Here is a 19517-nt window from a genome sequence, read left to right on the forward strand (position 1 = left end):
TCCCCCATTTCTAGGAAAAGCAGCTTTTTTTGTGTGTTTGCACCTAAAGTAGCTGTAGTTCAAGCGCCCTCACAGGTCAGGTTAAAAGCGAAATGTATGTAAACTTACTGCCCATTGTTCTAAGAGGTGCTACAAATGTTTTTCGGACGGCAGCTGACCTACGGGTCGTGTTTTCCACTCCTGCTTCTGTACATAAAAGGACTGCCCTCCATTTTATACGGAGAGGCAAAAAGCCTGCTTCCCCCTGTGCCGGTTTCACTAATGGGCGTGGGGTACAAACAGCCACCGGCCTTGGTTTGAGACATTTTGTCCGTTAAACACACTGCAACACACTGGTCCCTCGCCAGTAAGGTTGAGCGTAACGTGACAAGCAATCTTTCTTTTCTCCCTACGCCCCACTCAGTCATTAACACATGATGAGATCAGGAAATTTTAAATTATCGGAGCTGGCTTTGAAGAATTGCCGTCGTCACAGTCATCAAAAACAAATATTCCAGGTAGTTTGTTGAACAAAAATTCTATGAAACTTTCAACGCAGGAGGTAAAACCTCATGGGTCAGGACAAAAAAGAGAGGCACATATCTTTATGAAACCTCCACATTTTTATACAGTGGTACCTCTGGTTGCGTTTGCAACATGAAAAGAACATGAAAAGAACGCAACCTGCAGCGACATGTCTGCGCACCTGCGGGTTGCGATTCGCTGCTTCTGTGCATGCGTGTGACGTCATTTTGCGCTTCTGCGCATGCGGTGAAACCCGGAAGTAATCCTTTCCGCAGACCTGAAAGAACTAACATGAGGTATGACTGTAAACTGTAAAAAAAGAAAAGAAGAGTTTTTGGATTTGATATCCCGCTTTATCACTACCCGAAGGAGTCTCAAAGCGGCTAACGTTCTCCTTTCCCTTCCTCCCCCACAACAAACACTCTGTGGGGTGAGTGGGGCTGAGAGACTTCAGAGAAGTGTGACTGGCCCAAGGTCACCCAGCAGCTGCAGGTGGAGGAGCGGAGACGCGAACCCGGTTCCCCAGATTACGAGTCCACTGCTCTTAACCACTACACCACTCTGGCTCTCAAAAAAACACACACACAGAACTGAAATTTAATTTAATTTTTTTTTACACTCCCCCCCCCCCTTTGCCTCATCTAGCACCTGTCCCTGCAGTGAGTGCATAGTCTTAAGCTTCCATGAGCTTCCTTTCTGGGGAATGTCGATCAGCTACCGGCCCCAGGAAGAGGCTGCCGCCCAGTTGCAAATGGTGGTACATTGCATTTTAGAGGGTTGGACTGGATGACCCTTGGGGTCCCTTCCCACTATACAATTCTATGATAATGCAGTTTTAATGAACTTGCCGGTAACGTGACCCCCGTCCCCGGTCCCTTACAAATTACACACACACACAGCCAGAAAAGGGTTTTTCATATTAAACTTGTTTTTTTTATTGAGGTTGATTAACAAATGTGTTGGATTAACAGGGGGAGGAGGAGGAGGAGGCCACAGCGCTGACCTGTGAACAGCAGAGGGGAGTAAATATGAACCAAGGAAATGGGCAGCGGGTGAGGTGGGGCCTAGTTTGTTACCTACCCCAGAAGACCCCCTTACCCTGAACAGCTCGTAGGTGGGGGATGCGCAGTTACCCAGCCTGGGAAGAAGGGCTTGAGGCGGAGGGGGGGCGTGCTAGAGACTTTCTAGCTAGCTCCAAGGACAGAAGGGAGGCAGCGACAGCACTGGTTGCCAGGGAAAAGGGGGGGGTGTCCTTGAACATGATTGACAGGGATCAGAGCCCAGGTGGGATGAGGGCGAGGAGAGGAGCAAAAAAAAGAAGTGTGTCATTCGCCAGGCAGCCGCGAGCGGGTTTCTCCTCCCATTTCGGGGGGCAGAGTTCCGTGCCTTTGGCAGGAACACCGCCTGCCCCCCACTTCCAGATCTGGGGAGGGGGGGGGCTTCTGTGCTCTAGAAGGGAAGGGGTTAAAGAAGGGAGTTTTAAGCAAGCTCAGCAACTAGAGCAGTGATCCCGCCGCCGCCGCCCCCACAAAAAAACCACATTTAATGGGTTAACCTCCAAAGCACAAGAAAGGATGCCGTCCCAAAAGAATTTACCGAATTGCCGCAACCATCACTATGCGGGGGCTGGGGGGGGGGCGTCCGACGGCAGAGGGTGCCTTGCCTCCCCTTCCCACGTTGCCTCAACAGAAAACGCTCACGAGAACAAACACATTTGACAGGGTTAAGAGTGCGACTCTTCGCAATTCGCAACGGTAATTTTTTTTATAATTTTTACTCAGTTTGTCGTTCTGGGGGGAAAGGCAGCCCCCTCCTCAGCGCTGCCACCAATCTTAACAGAAAGCATTAAAACTTGAGAGAGAGAAAAAAATCAACAAGAGTCTCCTGCAATTTCCCCCCCTCCTTCTAGCCGTTTAAATATTATTCTTTTTTTTTCTTCTTCCTTTTTTTAAGTGCAAATTCTCAACTTCTCTTGCCAGAAAACAACTGTAGTGTCACTAGCACCTGAGAGAGGGGAGGGGGACTGGGAGGACGGGGGCGAGAGGGGGACCAAAACAAAGTGAAATCATAACAAAAGGAATACAATTAAGCGTCCAGCTTTTCTGCTTTTAAAAAGACCACAAAAAAGTTTCTTTTCTTTTGTTTTAATTCAAAAGGGAGTGAGTGGGTGTGGGAGGGTTTTGCTTTTTTGTCCTTTTTTTGCTTTTTAGAGGAGGGGGGAAAGAAAAAAAAAGAGAGATTTGGGTGGTTTGGAGCCAAATCTGACAGTCTGCGGGTTGCGATCCTCTCTGGTTCATAACAAGTTGAAACTGCTGCCCTGCAAGGTGGGAGAGAAAGAAGAGAAGTTGGTGACAGGGGTTGGTGACAGTGGCAGGAAGGTAAGAGACGACTCCTCTCCCATCTCTCGCAAAAGCCTTGCACGTTCCCCTTCCATCTCGAGCGAGCAGGACAGCATCCTTCCAATCTGGGCCTGCACTCACCTGTGCTTCCTTTATTTAGCCATGGCCTTGATAGCAACTGCAGCTTCCTCGGTCATTGCAGACAGTACGGTGATCTGAGGAGGGAGGAAGCAAGCAAGAATCAAGAGCTTAGAAGGGAAGGAGGGCTTTTAAAGATAGGTAACCACTTGAAAGAAACAATTAGGCCTAGGATTAAAATGGGATTAAATTTACAAAGAAGAAAATGTACGATAAGGAAAGTTATGTAAGATGATTAGGACCGTGATATGGTTTTTTGAAACACTGATATTGGAAACTGCTACATATAATTACTAAGAAATTCGGATGGAAGAGATTCGAGGAAGTCAAATACAGTGGTGCCTCGCAAGACGAAAAGAATCTGTTCTGTGATTCTCTTCGTCTAGCGGTTTTTTTCGTCTTTCGAAGCAAGCGCATTGACGGATTAGCGGCTTAGCGCTATTAGAGGCTTTTAGCGGCTTGTCTGCTGATCGGATCAGCTGATAAGTGGCTTAGCGGCTTGGGAAAAGGGGGGAGGGGGGGAAACCAGCAGGAACTCGCAAGACATTGTCGTCTTGCGAAGCAAGCCCATAGGAAATTCGTTTTGCGAAGCACCTCAAAAACAGAAAACTCTTTCGTCTAGCAAGGCATTCGTCTTGCGGGGCACCACTGTACTATGTTTTTGAAGATAGATGGTACTTAATTTTAATTAATTAAGTGGCAATATGTTGTATGTATCTTTTTTATTTTTTCTCTTTTTTCTCCTATTTTTTGTTTGTCTTTATTATTATTAATCTCCTCTTTTTTATTATGTTTACCTACTGAAAATAATAAATATTATTTTTTTTGGGGGGGGGAGGGAGGGCTCTTGCCAATGGCCCCCTCTAGTCCACCATCCTGTTCTCACAGTGGCCAACCAGATGATCATTATGGGAAACCCACAAGTGGAATCCGGGTGCGAGAACAGCCCTCCCTCCTCCTGCGGTTCTCAGCAAGCGACGTTCAGAGGCATCGCTGCCTCCCGACTGTGGAAGCCGAGCCCAGCCGTCGTGAGGTCCTGTTAGCCCCAGACCAAGCATGATCCACAATGGGCATCCGGGTTCAGCTTGAGGACCTCCAGGCGAAGGGGAGAGCTCGCCAAAGCCGCAGGTTTCGTACGTAAGAAGCGGTTTTCTACTGAGTTACACCAGTCTGCCTAGCTCACGGGCACCTGTTCTAACTGGCAGCAACAGTTCTCCAGGGTTTCAGGCAGAGAAATATATAATAATAGTAATAATTTATTATATATACGCCGCCCATCTGGCTGAGTTTCCCCAGCCACTCTGGGCGGCTCCCAATTGAGTGTTAAAAACAATACAGCATTAAATATTAAAAACTTCCCTAAACAGGGCTGCCTTCAGATGTCTTTTAAATATAGGTTATCTGTTTATTTCCTTGACATCTGGAGGGAGGGTGTTCCACAGGGTGGGTGCCACCACCGAGAAGGCCCTCTGCCTGGTTCCCTGTAACCTCACTTCTGGCAATGAGGGAACCGCCAGAAGGCCCTTGGAGCTGGACCTCAGTGTCCGGGCTGAACGATGGGGGTGGAGACGCTCCTTCAGGTATACGGGAAAGGTCTTTTCCCACCTGAAGATGCCACTGGGACCTTCTGCAAGGGAAGCAGGTGCTCTGAGCTGCAAACTGACTCCAAGCCCTGCCACCTGAAGCAGCAGCAGGGAAGAAACCTGCTCTGTTTGCTGTCCAACACCCCACCGTGCAGCTGAGGGCCAGCGCCCCGTTTTCCCTCCTCCTTCATTAGTCTATCTCCAATGTCCTCAAAGACACAGCAGCGGTGGGGCATTTTTGCCTTATGCACACTCAGATCAATGCCAGGCCTGCTCTCTCGCCTGCTCCACTCCACCCGCAAGAAAATCTTCCCAGTTGGTGGCTGGGAACCCCAGGCAAGGCTGCCTATGGCCCTGGGCAGCTCAACTTTGCAACGTCCTCCCTAACAAAGCTTAATTTGTATCTGAAGAAATAAGCTAACAAAGCTTAATGTGTATCTGAAGAAGTGTGCATGCACACGAAAGCTCATACCAAGAACTAACTTAGTTGGTCTTTAAGGTGCTACTGGAAGGAATTTTTTTATTTTGACTATGGCAGACCAACACGGCTACCTATCTGTAACTGAAAGCTTAATTTGTTCCCACTGTTGCTTATGTTACACTGGACGGGAAAACATGGTGCTTATAGAATTTTAAGGCTTATGGAATCATTTCTGCGTCTGGCTGGGATTGGAATTTGGTATTCTAACTTGTTTCTACCCTGCTTTTCAGTCATCACCATGCTTTGTCATCCCAGGCCTCTCTGGGTTAAGGAATGCTGCTGTTAAATACACCCCCCCCCCAACACACAAATCACTTGGGCCAAGGGAGGGAGGCCGGCAGCAGCAGCAGGCCCCTTCCCCTCCGGCCCCTGACGTATTCTCTTACCAGGATTTCTTCGCCACAGTCATATTTCTGTTCAATCTCCTTGCCCAGGTCTCCCTCAGGAAGGCGTAGATCCTCCCGGACTTCCCCGCTGTCCTGGAGCAGGGAGAGGTACCCATCCTGGATCCCAATAAGCTGGAGGAAAGGAAGGAGGGCAGAACAGTCAGCGCTGAGCTATCGGGCCACCTTCCAGACTTAAAAAACTCACTGAAGTAGCACTTTGGCAACAGAAGGACGGGGCCTTTTCAGTGGTGGCACCCTGCTTGCAGAATGCTCTCCCCAGGGAGGCTGGCCTGGAGCCATCATTGTGTACCTTCAGGCACCAGGCAAAAAAATTCCTCTTTAACTGCCCATGTGGCCTTTTAGAGTGTTTGAGATATTTTAGTGAATTTCACTCTCCCCACAGGTTTTAATGCAAGCAGTTTTTTAAAGCTGCTTTGAGTTGCCATAGTGGAAAAGAAACTATTGATTTTAACAGAGAATAATAACCTGTTCCTGTTCACCTTGGCATGGAAAGGAAGGAGTGTCTGTTCCTCCAGCTGCCTTGGCCTGCCACCTTTTTGAAACCACCCCAAGTTTGTAACAGCAGATGATTTGTCAGGGAACAATCCCACGCCAAGAGGCAAAACTAACAGTCCCAGGGGCACATCCAGCAGTAGCAAGAATCATATATGAACGCTCAAAACTGAGGGAGAGGGTCCAAAACAGCTAAAAAGATTTCTCTGGAAGGGCAGAAGCCTGCCTCCATTGCCCACCGCAGCTGCTGTGGGGGGGCCACTTTGCCTATCCTCGCTACAGCAGCCACCGCTAGCAGTCTACCCAGTTTGCAAGCCAGGCAGGCCATAGCGGGTGCACGCCAACCCTCTACTTTCGGGATTCCCATCTCTGAAGGGGGGGGTGAACCCCACCCAGCTCCACCCACCTACCTGGAAGTCATTTCTCTTAATGTTGGGCACATCCATGTTGTGGGTGGAAGGGCAGATATCTTCATATTTTTTCCCGGTGAAGATGTCTATGCCAACAAGGTGCACCTACAGTGGGGGTGGAGAGGAAGACAGGATGTTAACAGGGACACATTAAAAAAAAACAACAGCACCCAGGTGTTCCTGCAGGAGAAGGCCGGAGGAAACAGGAAAGGACCTTGTTGTCTCAGGAAGGGACACCTTCCATGATGCAGTCCCTCTCTCTATGGTAGGCAGACTGCTTGATCTGGACTCTCTGTGCCTCATACACCAGTCTCCTTGTCAAGCTGCAAACTCCCTCAACAGCTAGGCCTCGCCTCTCGCTCTTTCCCTTTCCTTCCTTCCTTCTCTCTCTTTCTCCCTCTCTCCAGTTTCCAGATTAGAGTAGCAGTATGGTGTGGGTTATTTATACACTCAATACCTACCTTTTTATTTTAAGAAACAAATAAATCAGGAATACCAACAGCCACGTTTTGCAATCTATTCTCCACTAGCCTTTCACCTTTAACTTTTCGGGTTATCTAATTCAGAGGCTGAACTTTCACAAAGTTCAAAGCATTACTTTAACACCCCCTCCCTTTTTGGGGGTTTCTATTTCTAGTCCATCTAAGCCAGCCTTTCTCAACCTGTGGGTCCCCAGATGTTGTTGAACTACAACTTCCATCACCCCTAGCTAGCAAGGCCAGAGCTCAGGGATGATGGGAGTTGTAGTCCAACAACATCTAGGGACCCTCAGGTTGAGAACCGTTGACTGGGGCAGGGGGAGATTCAAACAGGTACTAAAGTGATTATCCCACAAAAGGTTGCCCCCAAGAACCTGATTAGCCCCAGACACCAAGAGGTCAGTCCAGGGAAACACGCCTTGCAACCTAAAGTGCCCAGGTGACATCCAGACAGGCTCCAAAAGCCACCAGAATGCATCGCCTACCGGTGACTTAACAATGCCACGGACGTGCAAAGAAAACAGGTCTCTTGGCTCTTCACAGGAGAGGAGAACACAGCTTCAGAAGACAGACTGAGAAACTCTGGGTACCGTATTTTTTGCTCTATAAGACTCACTTTTTCCCTCCTAAAAAGTAAGGGGGAATGTATGTGCGTCTTATGGAGCGAAGGCAGGCTGTGCAGCTATCCCAGAAGCCAGAACAGCAAGAGGGATTGCTGCTTTCACTGCGCAGCGATCCCTCTTGCTGTTCTGGCTTCTGAGATTCAGAATATTTTTTTTCTTGTTTTCCTCCTCCAAAAACTAGGTGCGTCTTATGGTCTGGTGCGTCATATAGAGCGAAAAAGACAGTACTTTTGTATACCGCTTAGCCAGGGTTCCTCAATACAGTGCCCTCCAGATGTCTGGGGCTACAACTACTTTTGCCAACAGAGCTCAAGAGATTAAACATGTATGTTGCCTTGCATTTTTGGCAAAAAAGCAGGCCTCTCAACGCATTCTAAAGCAAGTCGTTCCTTGAGGCTAAGGGCTGGAAAACGATCTCAGGAGATAGAGAAGCTAAATGGCAGCATGCCTCAGAGGTCAGGTGGCTGAAAGGTGACCAGCGCAGGCGACGGAGGAGAGAGCAGTGCTTTGCAGACCCAAGAAGCCTCAACACAACATTTCCATTCCACCTTGCGCCTTACTTTTCAGCATTTCATATTGCAAACTGCCTTGAACTGACTGGAAGAAAGGCTGTTTATAAATGTAGACAATAATCTCAGCCAGGAAGGGCTGCATGCAGTGGAGAAGAGAACAACAAGAGGTTCAAATTGTGCCAGGGCAGAAAGAGAGACAGACAGACACAGGGAGAGGAAGTAAAGAACTAACCCTCTGGCTCCAGGCTTATTGTCTAAGCCCAGCACCTTCTCCAGACCTGCTGCCCTCCTAGCATTTTTTGCGCTACGTACCCCATCTTCTAAGGCAGTGACTTTTTCAGGTCCCAGCCCCTTGGTTCCACAAACTCACCCCCAGTGCCCCCTACCCTATAAAAAGCATTATTTGGAATAGCAGTTTGCACCACCCACTAAGGAAAATAGTAACACAATAAAATTTAAAACCAGAACAATTAATTGCACATTTATTCAAAATCCAACTTAAACTATTTAGCTTAATTCAACAAAACTGATTAATGTGATTCGGTAATACCAGCTTTTCAAAGTCAGGAGAGTCCATTACCCCTCCAGCAACCCCCTGCCTCTTAGCATCCCTCTGGTAGGGATTGGCCAATATATATGTGGACTGTGCCCGGATCAAGGGACTGCTGTTTTTTTAAGTTCTCAGAGTTCTTAACTAGCTCAAGGTTTGTCATCTGAACCAGCCAGATGTTTAACTAAGAATCAATCACTGTCAGTCCATCATTTGAAAAATGAGACTCGAGAACCGTCTTGCCTCAAAATGGCAACTAGTCGTTCTGCTTTGGTGACTGTAACCTTGGTTTAAGGAGCAATTTGGTCCCTAGCTTATATATCTGAGTTTCTAACACTGCTACACGTGAACACGCACAAACTCCTGCTGGAATACCAAGCATAGGGTTGCCATATTTCAGAAAGTGAAAATCCGGACACAAAAGATGTTGAGGGTTTGGGGTTTTTTTGCCAAAGTTGTTGAGTTGTGGCTATTTTTTAAGGGAAACGCCAAAAAAATCAACACATGGGCTGCTGTATGTCAGGGTTTCCCCACACATTTTAGTCAATTCTCGAAAATCCCACCGAGACACCATTTTTGATAGATGAATCCTGGCTATATCTGGAAAATTCCGGAAGTATGGCAGCCCTAGTCAAGCATGCAAATTCACACCAAGAGCTGTCCCAAAAGAGGACCACGAAGGGAAACCAGCCGCCATGGGCGACGACGCACACTCACTTTGGCATGACCGTGCTTGCCGGTCTTGGAAGTGGACATCTCCACAATCTTGCAGGGACGCCCTTTGAGCACCACAAAGCCGTTCTTGCGGAGAGCGGAGCACTGCATGGGGAAGGTCGCGGAGGCCCCGGCATCGCCGGTCTCGAAGTCTAGGTCATCAGCCATGGTGGAACAGATGTTATGAAAACTGCTGGGGGCATTGGGGAGGGGGGGGGAGAGAAAGACAAGGAAGAAAGGTTAGGAAAACTCATCGGCATCATCTTGCAAAATAAAAAGGCTTGGGTTGGTGCTGCCGATCCATTTAGCACGTTTAGCCCAGGACGATTTCTCATCTTTAGGCCGGAGTAAGTCAGGGCGGGGAAATGCCTGGCTAATCGCAGGCATGGATGAGGTAGGCGCAGTTCCCGTGATCACCCTGTGCATGTATAGAATTCGGCATCGAACGGTGCTCACAGCAGGGATCCGTAAAAAGTAGGTACAGATCGATTTCCGGAGGATGAGGCAACAATGGCTACTGACCCTGACAGCTTGGCTCTGCCTCCAAAGTTAGGAAGCAGCAAAGCTTCTCAGTACCAGTTGCTGGATATGCAGGGAAGAGAATGCATTGCTTTGCGCTCTGTCTTTCTTGCGGACTTCCCACTGGGGAATCTACTTGGTCACTGCAAGAAAAGAATTGCTGGGCTACAAGGGCCCTCTTTCAGCCTTATTCCAGCTGCAGGCTCTTCGGATGCCCTCGCTGGAAAATGTCTAAAACTTAAGTATAGGGTCAAGGATTTCTGGTTGCTTAGCTATGCTAACAAAGTGACTCTCACTCCTGAATTAAGGTTTCTGAAGGCTCACAGCAACCAGGAATGGATTTTTGTGTGGCAGGGATGTGAGCTCAGTTCAATTCCAAGACTTGGAACAAATTCCTGGGCTCAGAATTCCTACTCTTTTTTTAAAGATTTTTTCTTTTGCACCCAGCTCTAATTGGCAGATTTCTAGGTTCTCTTCAGAAGAAACAGTTCCTGAAGTTGGCCTACGTCAAAGAATATCGCAGCCCAAGAACCACACCTTCCTTTTAATCAGGAGAGGAAATACACGGCCACTGCCTCTGAAGTGTCACGGAAGAAGCACTCAGGTCACATTCAGCTACCAAGGCTTATACACAAAGCCCCTAACGCCCCCCCAAATAAAAATCTTTCATGGCAAAAACTCTGAACTGTTTTTTGAGTCGACAAAATATCCAGTGGCAATGAATTCCACAGGTTAACCACTTGCCATGTAAAACACTTTAGCTTGTCAATATCACGCCGGCCAAGTCGTTTCATTAGATGAGCCAGTTCTCAGTTAACAGCGCTCTGGGCAAGAGGAGAAGTGCAGGCTGATAGCTGCTCTCTAGTTATAAGCATGGCCATAAGGCTCCACGCTTAAGTCACCGCCAGCTTATGTGAGAAGGCGAGGAAGCACTTGCATGCCTGCAGTCTTAGGCAGACAAACACACGCCTCAGCATGAGAACCAAGGCAGTACGGCCGACAGGATTAAGGGAGTCCAAAAATCCAGCTGTCTAGCTCTGCAAAGGGGGGAGTTTGCACTCCAGGAAGTCCAGAGCTCTGCTTGCAATCTCTGCGTGCCAAGAGGAAGCTGCCATGGCAGCAGCGGCGGAACTAATCCAGAGTTTCCAGTGTTGTGCAAGGCGGGCACCTAAGAATCTAATGCCTGCTCATGGGAATTTGACATTTTTCCAGCGCTGCGCGCAACCAAGTCAATTCTCACCTGTGACAAGGGCACAGCTGCCTTGCAATAGCCCTGTTTCTGTGCTGCTCATGTGTAGTGCATTTGGGGGTTCGTGTGGGAGCAGAGCCATGCTTTTGGTCCCCCCCCAAATCACACCAGCTTTGTTCACCAATTTCTCTTTCCACATTGCCTTCTGTAAAGGAACCCTTGATGCCTGAGTTGCTGGTTGTGTTTAACTTCTGCACAACTCGGCGCCCCAACTGCACGGAGGTCGCCCATTAATTCAAGCATGTGGAATGCGCAACTGCTGAAATAAGCTGGTGTGATGTCCGGGGCAGGGGCCCCACTCCCAAGCAAATTCCAAAACTGCCCGGCACACATACCTTTTGGCCTGGGCAGCCACAAGTTATTTTGGCAAAGGTTCAGCCGGGGGGGGGGGGAGGGAGCGAGAGAGAGAGAGCAATGGAAGTGACCAGCTTCTGTGCTTCTGTGCTTGACAGTAAAACTACACCAGATTATGAGCATCACACTCTGGAAGAAGTGCTGCCCCCTAAACTAATGCTGAGCCAAAGGCAGAGATGAGGGAAAGCGAGAAAGGCCACCTGCCTTGGAGAAATATCAAATCTGCCTGTTCATCCTCCCCAGCCCCACTTTGAAACTTACCTGGACTAGTTGTTTCGTGCATTTTTATGGAAATTTAGCATAGCTTAAAAGAAAGAAATCAAAAGCGACAGAAGTATTTAGAGTCTGAAGGTGTTCTGCTAGCCTTTCCCTAATGCAAGTCATTACAAAATCAAGGGTTTAAGATCTTGGGATGCAAAGTAATTTAGGGCTGGGGTGGGGAGAGGGGAAGAGAAAGCTTTATTTGAGAAAAAGACCATTTGTGTTCTCAGTATAATGAAAAAGCTTCACTTGTTGGGGCTTGCAAGTGAGACCCTTAAGCCCCAAGGACTGTGATGAGCAGTAAGTCTATTCCGGAGTTTTGCCTTCTATTTAGAAACAAATAAAACTCACAGCAATGGCTTCAGCATGCAGATGCCCACCCACCAGGTTTAAAAGGTCCTGAGTAGATACTCCAGGTAGAGCTCAGCAACACACATTAACATCCCAATCCCTGCCAAGAAGGACCCCTCAGCAACTATGGAAAGGACTGAGGCGCGCACACACTCCCCCCCCCCCAGCTGCCAAGTCTCCCCAAATTACCAACTCACACTCTGGGGATGCCTCTCAGCGGGCCACGAGATCCCTGACAAAGGCCAGGCCTCGCCTCATTTCGTGCAGGCACATGGCTCCCAAGTCGTCCGGAACCCTCCCCATCTTACATCAGAGCTGGAAAAACTAGATTGGATTCTTGAGGAGGTGCTGCAAGGCTCGCCCTAGCGTTAAGACAAAGCGGAGCAGAGGCGGTGGCGGCTGCAGCCACAGCTGCTCCGCTCAGCTACTACATGGCCGCCTGGCACTCCCTCCCAGGCCGGGAGGAGCATGTCGGTTCATTTACCCTCTCCAGAGATCTGCTGAGCTCGTTTTAGTTCCAGCCGCCACCGCCACCCCACCTCCTCCTCATCCAAAAACTGCTTCTGACCCGTGCTACGCTCCGATAATTGAATAGGACAACTGTTAACTGCAACAGCTTAAGCGGCATGACATGCCCCTTTGCAGGCGGCAACGGGCTGCTCCTGTGAGGTCACCACGTGCTTCCGATTTTTGTCTGCCGCCGCCGCCGTGAGGAGCAGTGGGAAAGAGGGAGGGAGCTGCAGAGAAAGGCAGGAAGTTTTAGCCCAAGTGATCAGGCAGAGAGGCCCTCCGTGCCACATGTTTGGAGGGAGACTCCCTCTCTTCCTGCCAACACCAAGCATGATTCAGCGAAGCTGCCACTGCAGAGAGCGCCACACGTGGCCAAGGAAAGGGGAAAAGGGGGGGGGGAGGATTACCACAGCATTTGGATGGAAGAAATGCCCTTTACATTTTCGGCAGTGCCTCTGCACCCCCCTCCCTCCCCCATTTCAGAGCTACCTTAAATTTCCATGGGGAAACACCCCCAGCAAAATATGGGAGATTCAGTTACTGCATTTCCCATGTAAGGGCCAAATTCCTAGCAATTCTTGCCATACGGTTCCAGTCACCAAGAACAGATTCGGCGGCAAGACAGCTGCTGCAGGAAAGGCCTCTTTCAGTCAGTCATTCACACCCAGCCCAGGGTCCCTGTTACTCAATGGAAGCCCAGTCACTGCCCACACCTCTGCCATCCTCAAGGGGATCAGAAGCCATGCCCAGAGGGGAAACGAGGTGCTGTGGTGAATGGGATCCCAGCCCCCACACCAGGGAAGCAGGAGATAGCACCAGCAAGGCTGGTATGGCAAAGGGACACGCAGCTTCGTACCACCTTTCTGCCTCTCCTTGCATGGGAACAAGTTTGGAAGTTGCAACCCTGGACTCAACTCCCTGCCTCCCCTACTTTCCAGGCAGCTTGGCCTGCTACTTGAAAGTCTTCAAGCCAGGCCAAAACCGGCTGGGGAGACCAACAGAGCTCCATCCCTCCCGGCCAGGAGAGAAGGATCTTCCCCCTCCCAACTTCTTAACCATAAATGAGTTTGCCTACTTTCTCCAACAAAACTGCAAAGATGGAGGAATGGTTCATGGGATTCAGGAGCTTTAAAATGCATTAGCTATACTCTCATGCATTCAGTAATATATATACACACACACACACACACACACACACACACACTTTGGAGCTATGCCGCCAATCTTCACCCTCTCATCACCTACAAGAGGAGGGGGGAATTCATCACAACAGCTCCTTCCTCAACCTACGCTAACTTTCTCCGTGGCCTTTTAAACGGTGGGGTGTTTTTATTACTATGGCATGTATTTTTTGTGCTTTTACACTGTAAACTGCCCTGTGATCGTCAGGTGAAGGGTGGTATAGAAATCTGATGAATTTAAAAATATATCCTGGGTTCCATACTTAAAGGCCCAAACTTCAGTGTCAGGGGGTTTCTCCACCCCTTTGTCAGTTCCTGCAGGGCTACTCTCCTCAGTTCGGAGCCCTAAGCTAAGGGCAAGGGAAGGGGGTGAAGACACTGCCAACTACTCTTTCATGTGTGTACCCAAAGGGTAAGTAAAGGTAAAGGTACCCCTGCCCGAACGGGCCAGTCTTGACAGACTCTGGGGTTTGTGCGCCCATCTCACATCTATAGGCCGGGGGCCAGCGCTGTCCGGAGACACTTCCGGGTCACGTGGCCAGCGTGACAAAGCTGCATCTGGCGAGCCAGCGCAGCACACGGAACGCCGTTTACCTTCCCGCTGGTAAGCGGTCCCTATTTATCTACTTGCACCCGGGGGTGCTTTCGAACTGCTAGGTTGGCAGGCGCTGGGACCGAGCAGCGGGAGCGCACCCCGCCGCGGGGATTCGAACCGCCGACCTTTCGATCGGCAAGCCCTAGGCGCTGAGGCTTTAACCCACAGCGCCACCCGCGTCCCAAAGGGTAGCCATATGCATCAACCACTCCAAAGCTCACTCCCCAAGGAACCAGCCCGCCAGGAACACCAGACAGCATGTCTATGAGATTCCCAACTGCCATCTTCCTGCCCCAGCACTGATCCTCCAAACCAGACCTTCAACCCCACTCCAGCTGGAAGTCAGTCCTTTCTGCTAACCTGGTGCAGTTTCTCAACCCACTCATGCACCACTCCCTTCCTTCATCAAGCCCTAACTCAGCCCTTCCCTGAGGGTGGGGAATCATCTAATTCTCCCCCAACAGCTAACCTGAAGCCCCTTCCACTGCCTTATCTAGTGCAATGCTCCCCAATCAAAATATATTAAAAAATAGCACCTGAGAGACCAAGTAAGTTTGTTCTTGGTACAAGCTTTTGTGTGCATGCACACCTCTGCGGGCAATTCCAGCTCTCTCTACCAAAACCTTACTTCGATACCTACCAGCCATCATCCTAAGCCGTAAACCGGGGCAGAGCTGGTGACCCTAAGCAAAATGTCAATTCTCTGGGGGAGAAACGCTCTATTTCTTGCAGAGCAGCCCTTCCAGGGATATTCCCACCACACCCATCTCCTACCTTCCCAAGTTCAGCTGAGGACAAGCCTCCCCTTGCAGAGTGCGGGAACCTCAGCGCCCATTCCCCTCCCCTAAAGGCAGCCCTGGCCCCCTTGTTGAAACAGATCCCACCCCCACCCGTGTCCTCAAAGGCCTTCTTTCCCACAGTACCAAAGCCAGCAGGGCGTAAAGCCCCTACAGCAGGGAGTGGACTTCATATAGGAGCCACACACCTTTCCCCAAAGAAAACCACCCTTCTTTCTTTCTACTCCCGCTCAGCCCTCACTCCAAAACCAATGCCTTCTGGTGCAGGACCCCAAAACGTAACCCTGTGCAATTGCAGGAGGCGACCCCCCCCCTCAAAGGCCACTGGCCCTTCCCTGATCCCTCCCCAAATCAAAGGGCCCTTCCTTTTAATGTTGAATAGGTAGTATTTTAGTATTTTGTTGGAAGCCACCCAGAGTGGCTGGGGAAACTCAGCCAGATGGGCGGGGTATAAATAAATAATAATAATAATAATAATTCCTTCGCGCCAGTCGCAAGAGCTAAAGGAGCCCCCAAACCTCAAGTTATACAGCCCACCCGCAAACCCCGATTACCAGGAGCCCCCCCCCCGTATTTTTCTTTAAAAAGTCTTAGGGAGCCCCCCCCCCGTGTGCAAAAGCAACACCAGGCCTCATCCTGCCCCAATGCGGAGCCCTTCCCTCCCCCCAATGGGAACCCCTTTACACACACAGTGTAACCCAGAGGAGACCCAGTCCAAGGTAGGCCTCGGCCGGGCCTGACTCGCCGCCGCCGTCTCTCTGCCCCCCCCTCCCTCCTCTCCCGCTCCGTGAGTCAGCCCAGCAGAGGGGCCCGGCCCGGCCTGGCCTCCCAAGCGCAGGCCTCGGCCTCGCCGCCTGCCCGCGACACGGGGGGCGCCAGGCTCTCCTCCCCCCCCCGCTCTCTCTCTCTGAGGAGAATGAGGGGGGGAGGGGAGGGTGCGCGCGGCACCTCGTTCCGTGAGGGGGGAAAGGGAGCCACGCGGCTGAGGCGGCGCCGGTCGCTGAGGCTTCCCCTTCCCTTCCCTTCCCCCCCCCCTCATTCCGCGCCGCGGCGAAACGGCTGCCGCCGCCGCGTGCGCGCGCGCACACACACACACACACACACGGGACAGCCCCGCGCGCACACTCCCGCGCGCACCAAACTCACCCGCCCGCGAGCTCAACCGCCGCCGCCGCCGCTGCCTGCTGCAACCCAGCCCGCAGTGCGCACGCGCACTTATCGCCTCCTCTCGCCCTTTCCCCCCTCCCTCCCGCCTCTTCTCGCGCTGTCGCTTTTTTTTCTCTCCCCTCTCTCCTTTTGCCGCACGCGCACTGGGAGGAAACGCTCCAAAAAAAAAAAAAAAGCGAGGGCGGCCGCAATGGGTGGGAGGGAAGGAAGGAAGGGGGGGAGGAAAGGAGGCGGAGCCTCGTCTCCCGACGCTGTATTGCGCCTGCGCCGTGGGTAGGCGCCGGGGCGTCGGAGCGGCTCTGAGCGTGCGCGTCTAAGGGGCGAAGGAAGCTGCGCATGCTCACGAGGCGACTGGCGGTGTGGGGTTCTACTGCGCATGTTCATTTGGGAGTGGGGAAAGAACCACAACTAGGAAACGTCCGGCTTCATCGTTTGGGACTGAGCTTATGCAGCGCGCAAGCGCACAGAAACTGAGTTCCTCCTCCCCCCATTTGTTTTCCATTGCGCATGCGCTAGTAGTCCTTGCCCGTCCGGTTTGAGTTGCGCCTGAAATCCCAATGAGACTTGCTTCCCTACCGAGGAAATGTTTGTAGATGCGCATGCGCGTCTGCTCCGCATGGGTCTCCTGCGCTCGCTTGCCGAAACTCTCAGACCATAGAGTGCGCGAGGGGGAGCAGAGCGGCAAGCCCGAGCCCTTTGGCCTTTTTTAGCCTCCCACGCGGTCTTCGGCAGCCATCTTGGCCGAGAGGTTGCCCGCCATGGTTACCAAGGCAACCGCGGGTTGCAACCATTCAAACGTGCCCGAATAAAGCGCGTGCCATTCTAAAAGGTGGAGAAATAAATAAAAGAGCGAAAACTTCATATCGGCCACCCACCATTCCCAACACCCAGAGCTCCCTGTTTAATAACATTGTAATTTGGTTAGGATAACTATGCTATGTTTTCCTTCAGTGAAATTGTCATTTGCAAGGTCTGAGGCCGTAACTCACATTTGCCATCTTTTTTCTCGCTTAAGTTATTTTTATTGATTATGGATTGGTAATTCTTTATTGTAGTTGATAAGTGTGAACTGCTTAACTATGATTTGCTGATGTCTAATTTTACTGTTTACTATTAGATTCTGCTGAATTGTTGAATGTTGCTTTGATATAAGTTATTTATTTTAAAAGTTACTGTGACTTTGATATTGGGTCAGATTGTTACTGTTACTGTTTGATGTTTTATTACGTTTTTGTGTTGGAAGCTGCCCAGAGTGCCTTGAGCAACCCAGCCAGATGGGCGGGGTATAAATAAATAAATAAATGTTATTATTATTAATTTTCTAGTTTCATCACTTTGATCCTCTTGACTGAGTTTCCTGATCCTGATACAGTAGTTTCCATTTATTCCCGCATTCTTCAGAACGAGGGACATCAGAAGCTGCTTGCAGATAGCTGTGTGGCAACAAAGTAAACATCACCCATTCCTTTAGGGTTCCTGAAATCAGATCCCACCCTCTGCTCCCCTTTCATTCTCCCATTCCTAGAGAACAGGAGCCAGGAGGAGCCAGCAGCAGCACCCCATGGTGTAGCAAGAAACCCCCACCAATCATTCAGTTTGTACAAACTTCACACACACTACATACGCTACGCTTCTGTTATAAATTCATAGAAAAGCAACCATACATCGGATTTGCACTGTTCCACTTTTATTTTACTCCGCATGAAGGAAGGACTACAAAATGGGGAAGGTTTGATCCAGGCCAGCCATAACCCCTTCAGCATCCCAGCACATCCACAGGAGCCCTGCCCAGTTGCTATGCCAACCCTGATGGTCCTAGACAGAAGACCATCAAGATCACAAAGAACTTGCATATGGGACTGGAACAAAGGACAATAATCAGCTCTTCCCTCTGGGGGCAGGAAACTGCAAACTCCCCTCTGTCACCTGGAAAGTACTCATGGGGAGGGGGAAAGGGGGAACCAGCCAGGTGACGGGACACTCAGGTTACCACCACAACCCCTCCCTCAACCCCTCCTTTCTGTGATGTATGTATGATGTTTCTGGGGGTGGTCTTGATCTACAGGGTGGGAATTTCAAAAGTCTTTATAAGACCTTGCACAGCATTTTTCTGGGTCCTTCCTCTCTCCTGCAAGTGAGGGGAGCACCCTGTTGCAACAGTTCAATAAAGGCCAAGCCTACAGGTTGCTGTTTTGCTGCAAATTATCCTGGTTGGTGTCTTTGTTGTTGTCCAAGGGAGCCCTCGGATTTTCCCGTTAACAATGGAAATTCTTCCAATGGCTCCCCTCTCTGTTGCTCTCTCCGGACTCTTGCACCTACCACCAAATACCCACTTCACATACCAAAGCATGGATAGGCAAACTAAGGCCTGGGGACAGGATCTGGCCCAATTGCTTTCTAAATCCAGCCCACAGACAGTCCAGGAATCAGCATGTTTTTACATGAGTAGAATGTGTCCTTTTATTTCAAATGCATCTCTGGGTTATTTGTGGGTCTTGCCTGTTTTTACATGAGTAGAATGTGTGCTTTTATTTAAAATGCATCTCTGGGCTATTTGTGGGGCATAGGAATTCATCCATTTCATTTTCTTTTTCAAAATATAGTCTGGCCCCCCACAAGGTCTGAGGGACAGTGGACCGACCCCCTGCTGAAAACGTTTACTGACCTCTGTTTCAACCTGGCGAAGAGGAGGTTAAGGGGTGATATGATAGCCATGTTCAAATATATAAAAGGATGTCACATAGAGGAGGGAGAAAGGTTGTTTTCTGCTGCTCCAGAGAAGCGGACACGGAGCAATGGATCCAAACTACAAGAAAGAAGATTCCACCTAAACATTAGGAAGAACTTCCTGACAGTAAGAGCTGTTTGACAGTGGAATTTGCTGCCAAGGAGTGTGGTGGAGTCTCCTCCTTTGGAGGTCTTTAAGCAGAGGCTTGACAACCATATGTCAGGAGTGCTCTGATGGTGTTTCCTGCTTGGCAGGGGGTTGGACTCGATGGCCCTTGTGGTCTCTTCCAACTCTAGGATTCTATGATTCTATGAAAGCCAAAGGAGTAAATGTAGACATGATTAGCTTGTTTTTGGACTACAGTTCCCATCATCTCTGACCGCTGGTTCTGCTAGATAGGGATGATGGGAGTTGCAGTCCAAAAACAGCTGGAGACCCAAGTTTGGGAAACCTGGTATAGCAAAAATAATAACATATTATTCTACCTGCTCGTGTCTCCATATTCCCCACTCCCCCCCCCACTGTTTTGGGGGGGCTGGTTTTAGATTGTAACCTCCCTCAGCCAGGGAACCT

The 19517-nt window shown here is 50.0% G+C and overlaps 1 protein-coding gene and 1 long non-coding RNA gene across 3 annotated transcripts; one reads left to right on the plus strand and one right to left on the minus strand.

The window, feature by feature from the left end:
- Positions 1 to 1414: 1414 nt before the first annotated feature.
- On the minus strand, positions 1415 to 16342 carry EIF5A (eukaryotic translation initiation factor 5A). Of its 2 annotated transcripts, none has more exons than XM_082197875.1 (6): positions 16196 to 16342; positions 9236 to 9422; positions 6355 to 6459; positions 5432 to 5563; positions 2985 to 3058; positions 1415 to 2821 (listed from the first exon to the last, which is right to left on the minus strand). In XM_082197875.1, the coding sequence occupies exons 2-5, from the start codon at positions 9398 to 9400 to the stop codon at positions 2996 to 2998; spliced, it is 465 nt and encodes a 154-aa protein (XP_082054001.1). In that variant the 5' UTR covers positions 9401 to 9422; positions 16196 to 16342; the 3' UTR covers positions 1415 to 2821; positions 2985 to 2995. The 2 variants fall into 2 exon arrangements, with proteins under 2 accessions (XP_082054001.1, XP_082054000.1); XM_082197874.1 differs by having other exon boundaries at positions 9236 to 9425; positions 16196 to 16316.
- Positions 12452 to 14784, plus strand: LOC309518138. The gene is made up of 2 exons (XR_014213347.1): positions 12452 to 14073; positions 14445 to 14784. It is a non-coding gene; the product is annotated as an uncharacterized lncRNA (long non-coding RNA).
- Positions 16343 to 19517: the final 3175 nt, after the last annotated feature.

Source organism: Podarcis vaucheri, assembly GCF_965113315.1.
Source record: "Podarcis vaucheri genome assembly, chromosome: 13".
Lineage (NCBI taxonomy): Eukaryota > Metazoa > Chordata > Lepidosauria > Squamata > Lacertidae > Podarcis > Podarcis vaucheri.

Coding starts and splice junctions, on each gene's coding strand:
- EIF5A (XM_082197875.1), bottom strand. CDS start 9,400: ATGGCTGATGACCTAGACTTCGAGACCGGCGATGCCGGGGCCTCCGCG. Junction 5,564..6,354: donor TTAAGAGAAATGACTTCCAG/GTAGGTGGGTGG, acceptor CCTTTCCTCCAG/CTTATTGGGATCCAGGATGG. Junction 3,059..5,431: donor ACTGTGGCGAAGAAATCCTG/GTAAGAGAATAC, acceptor CTCCCTCCTCAG/ATCACCGTACTGTCTGCAAT.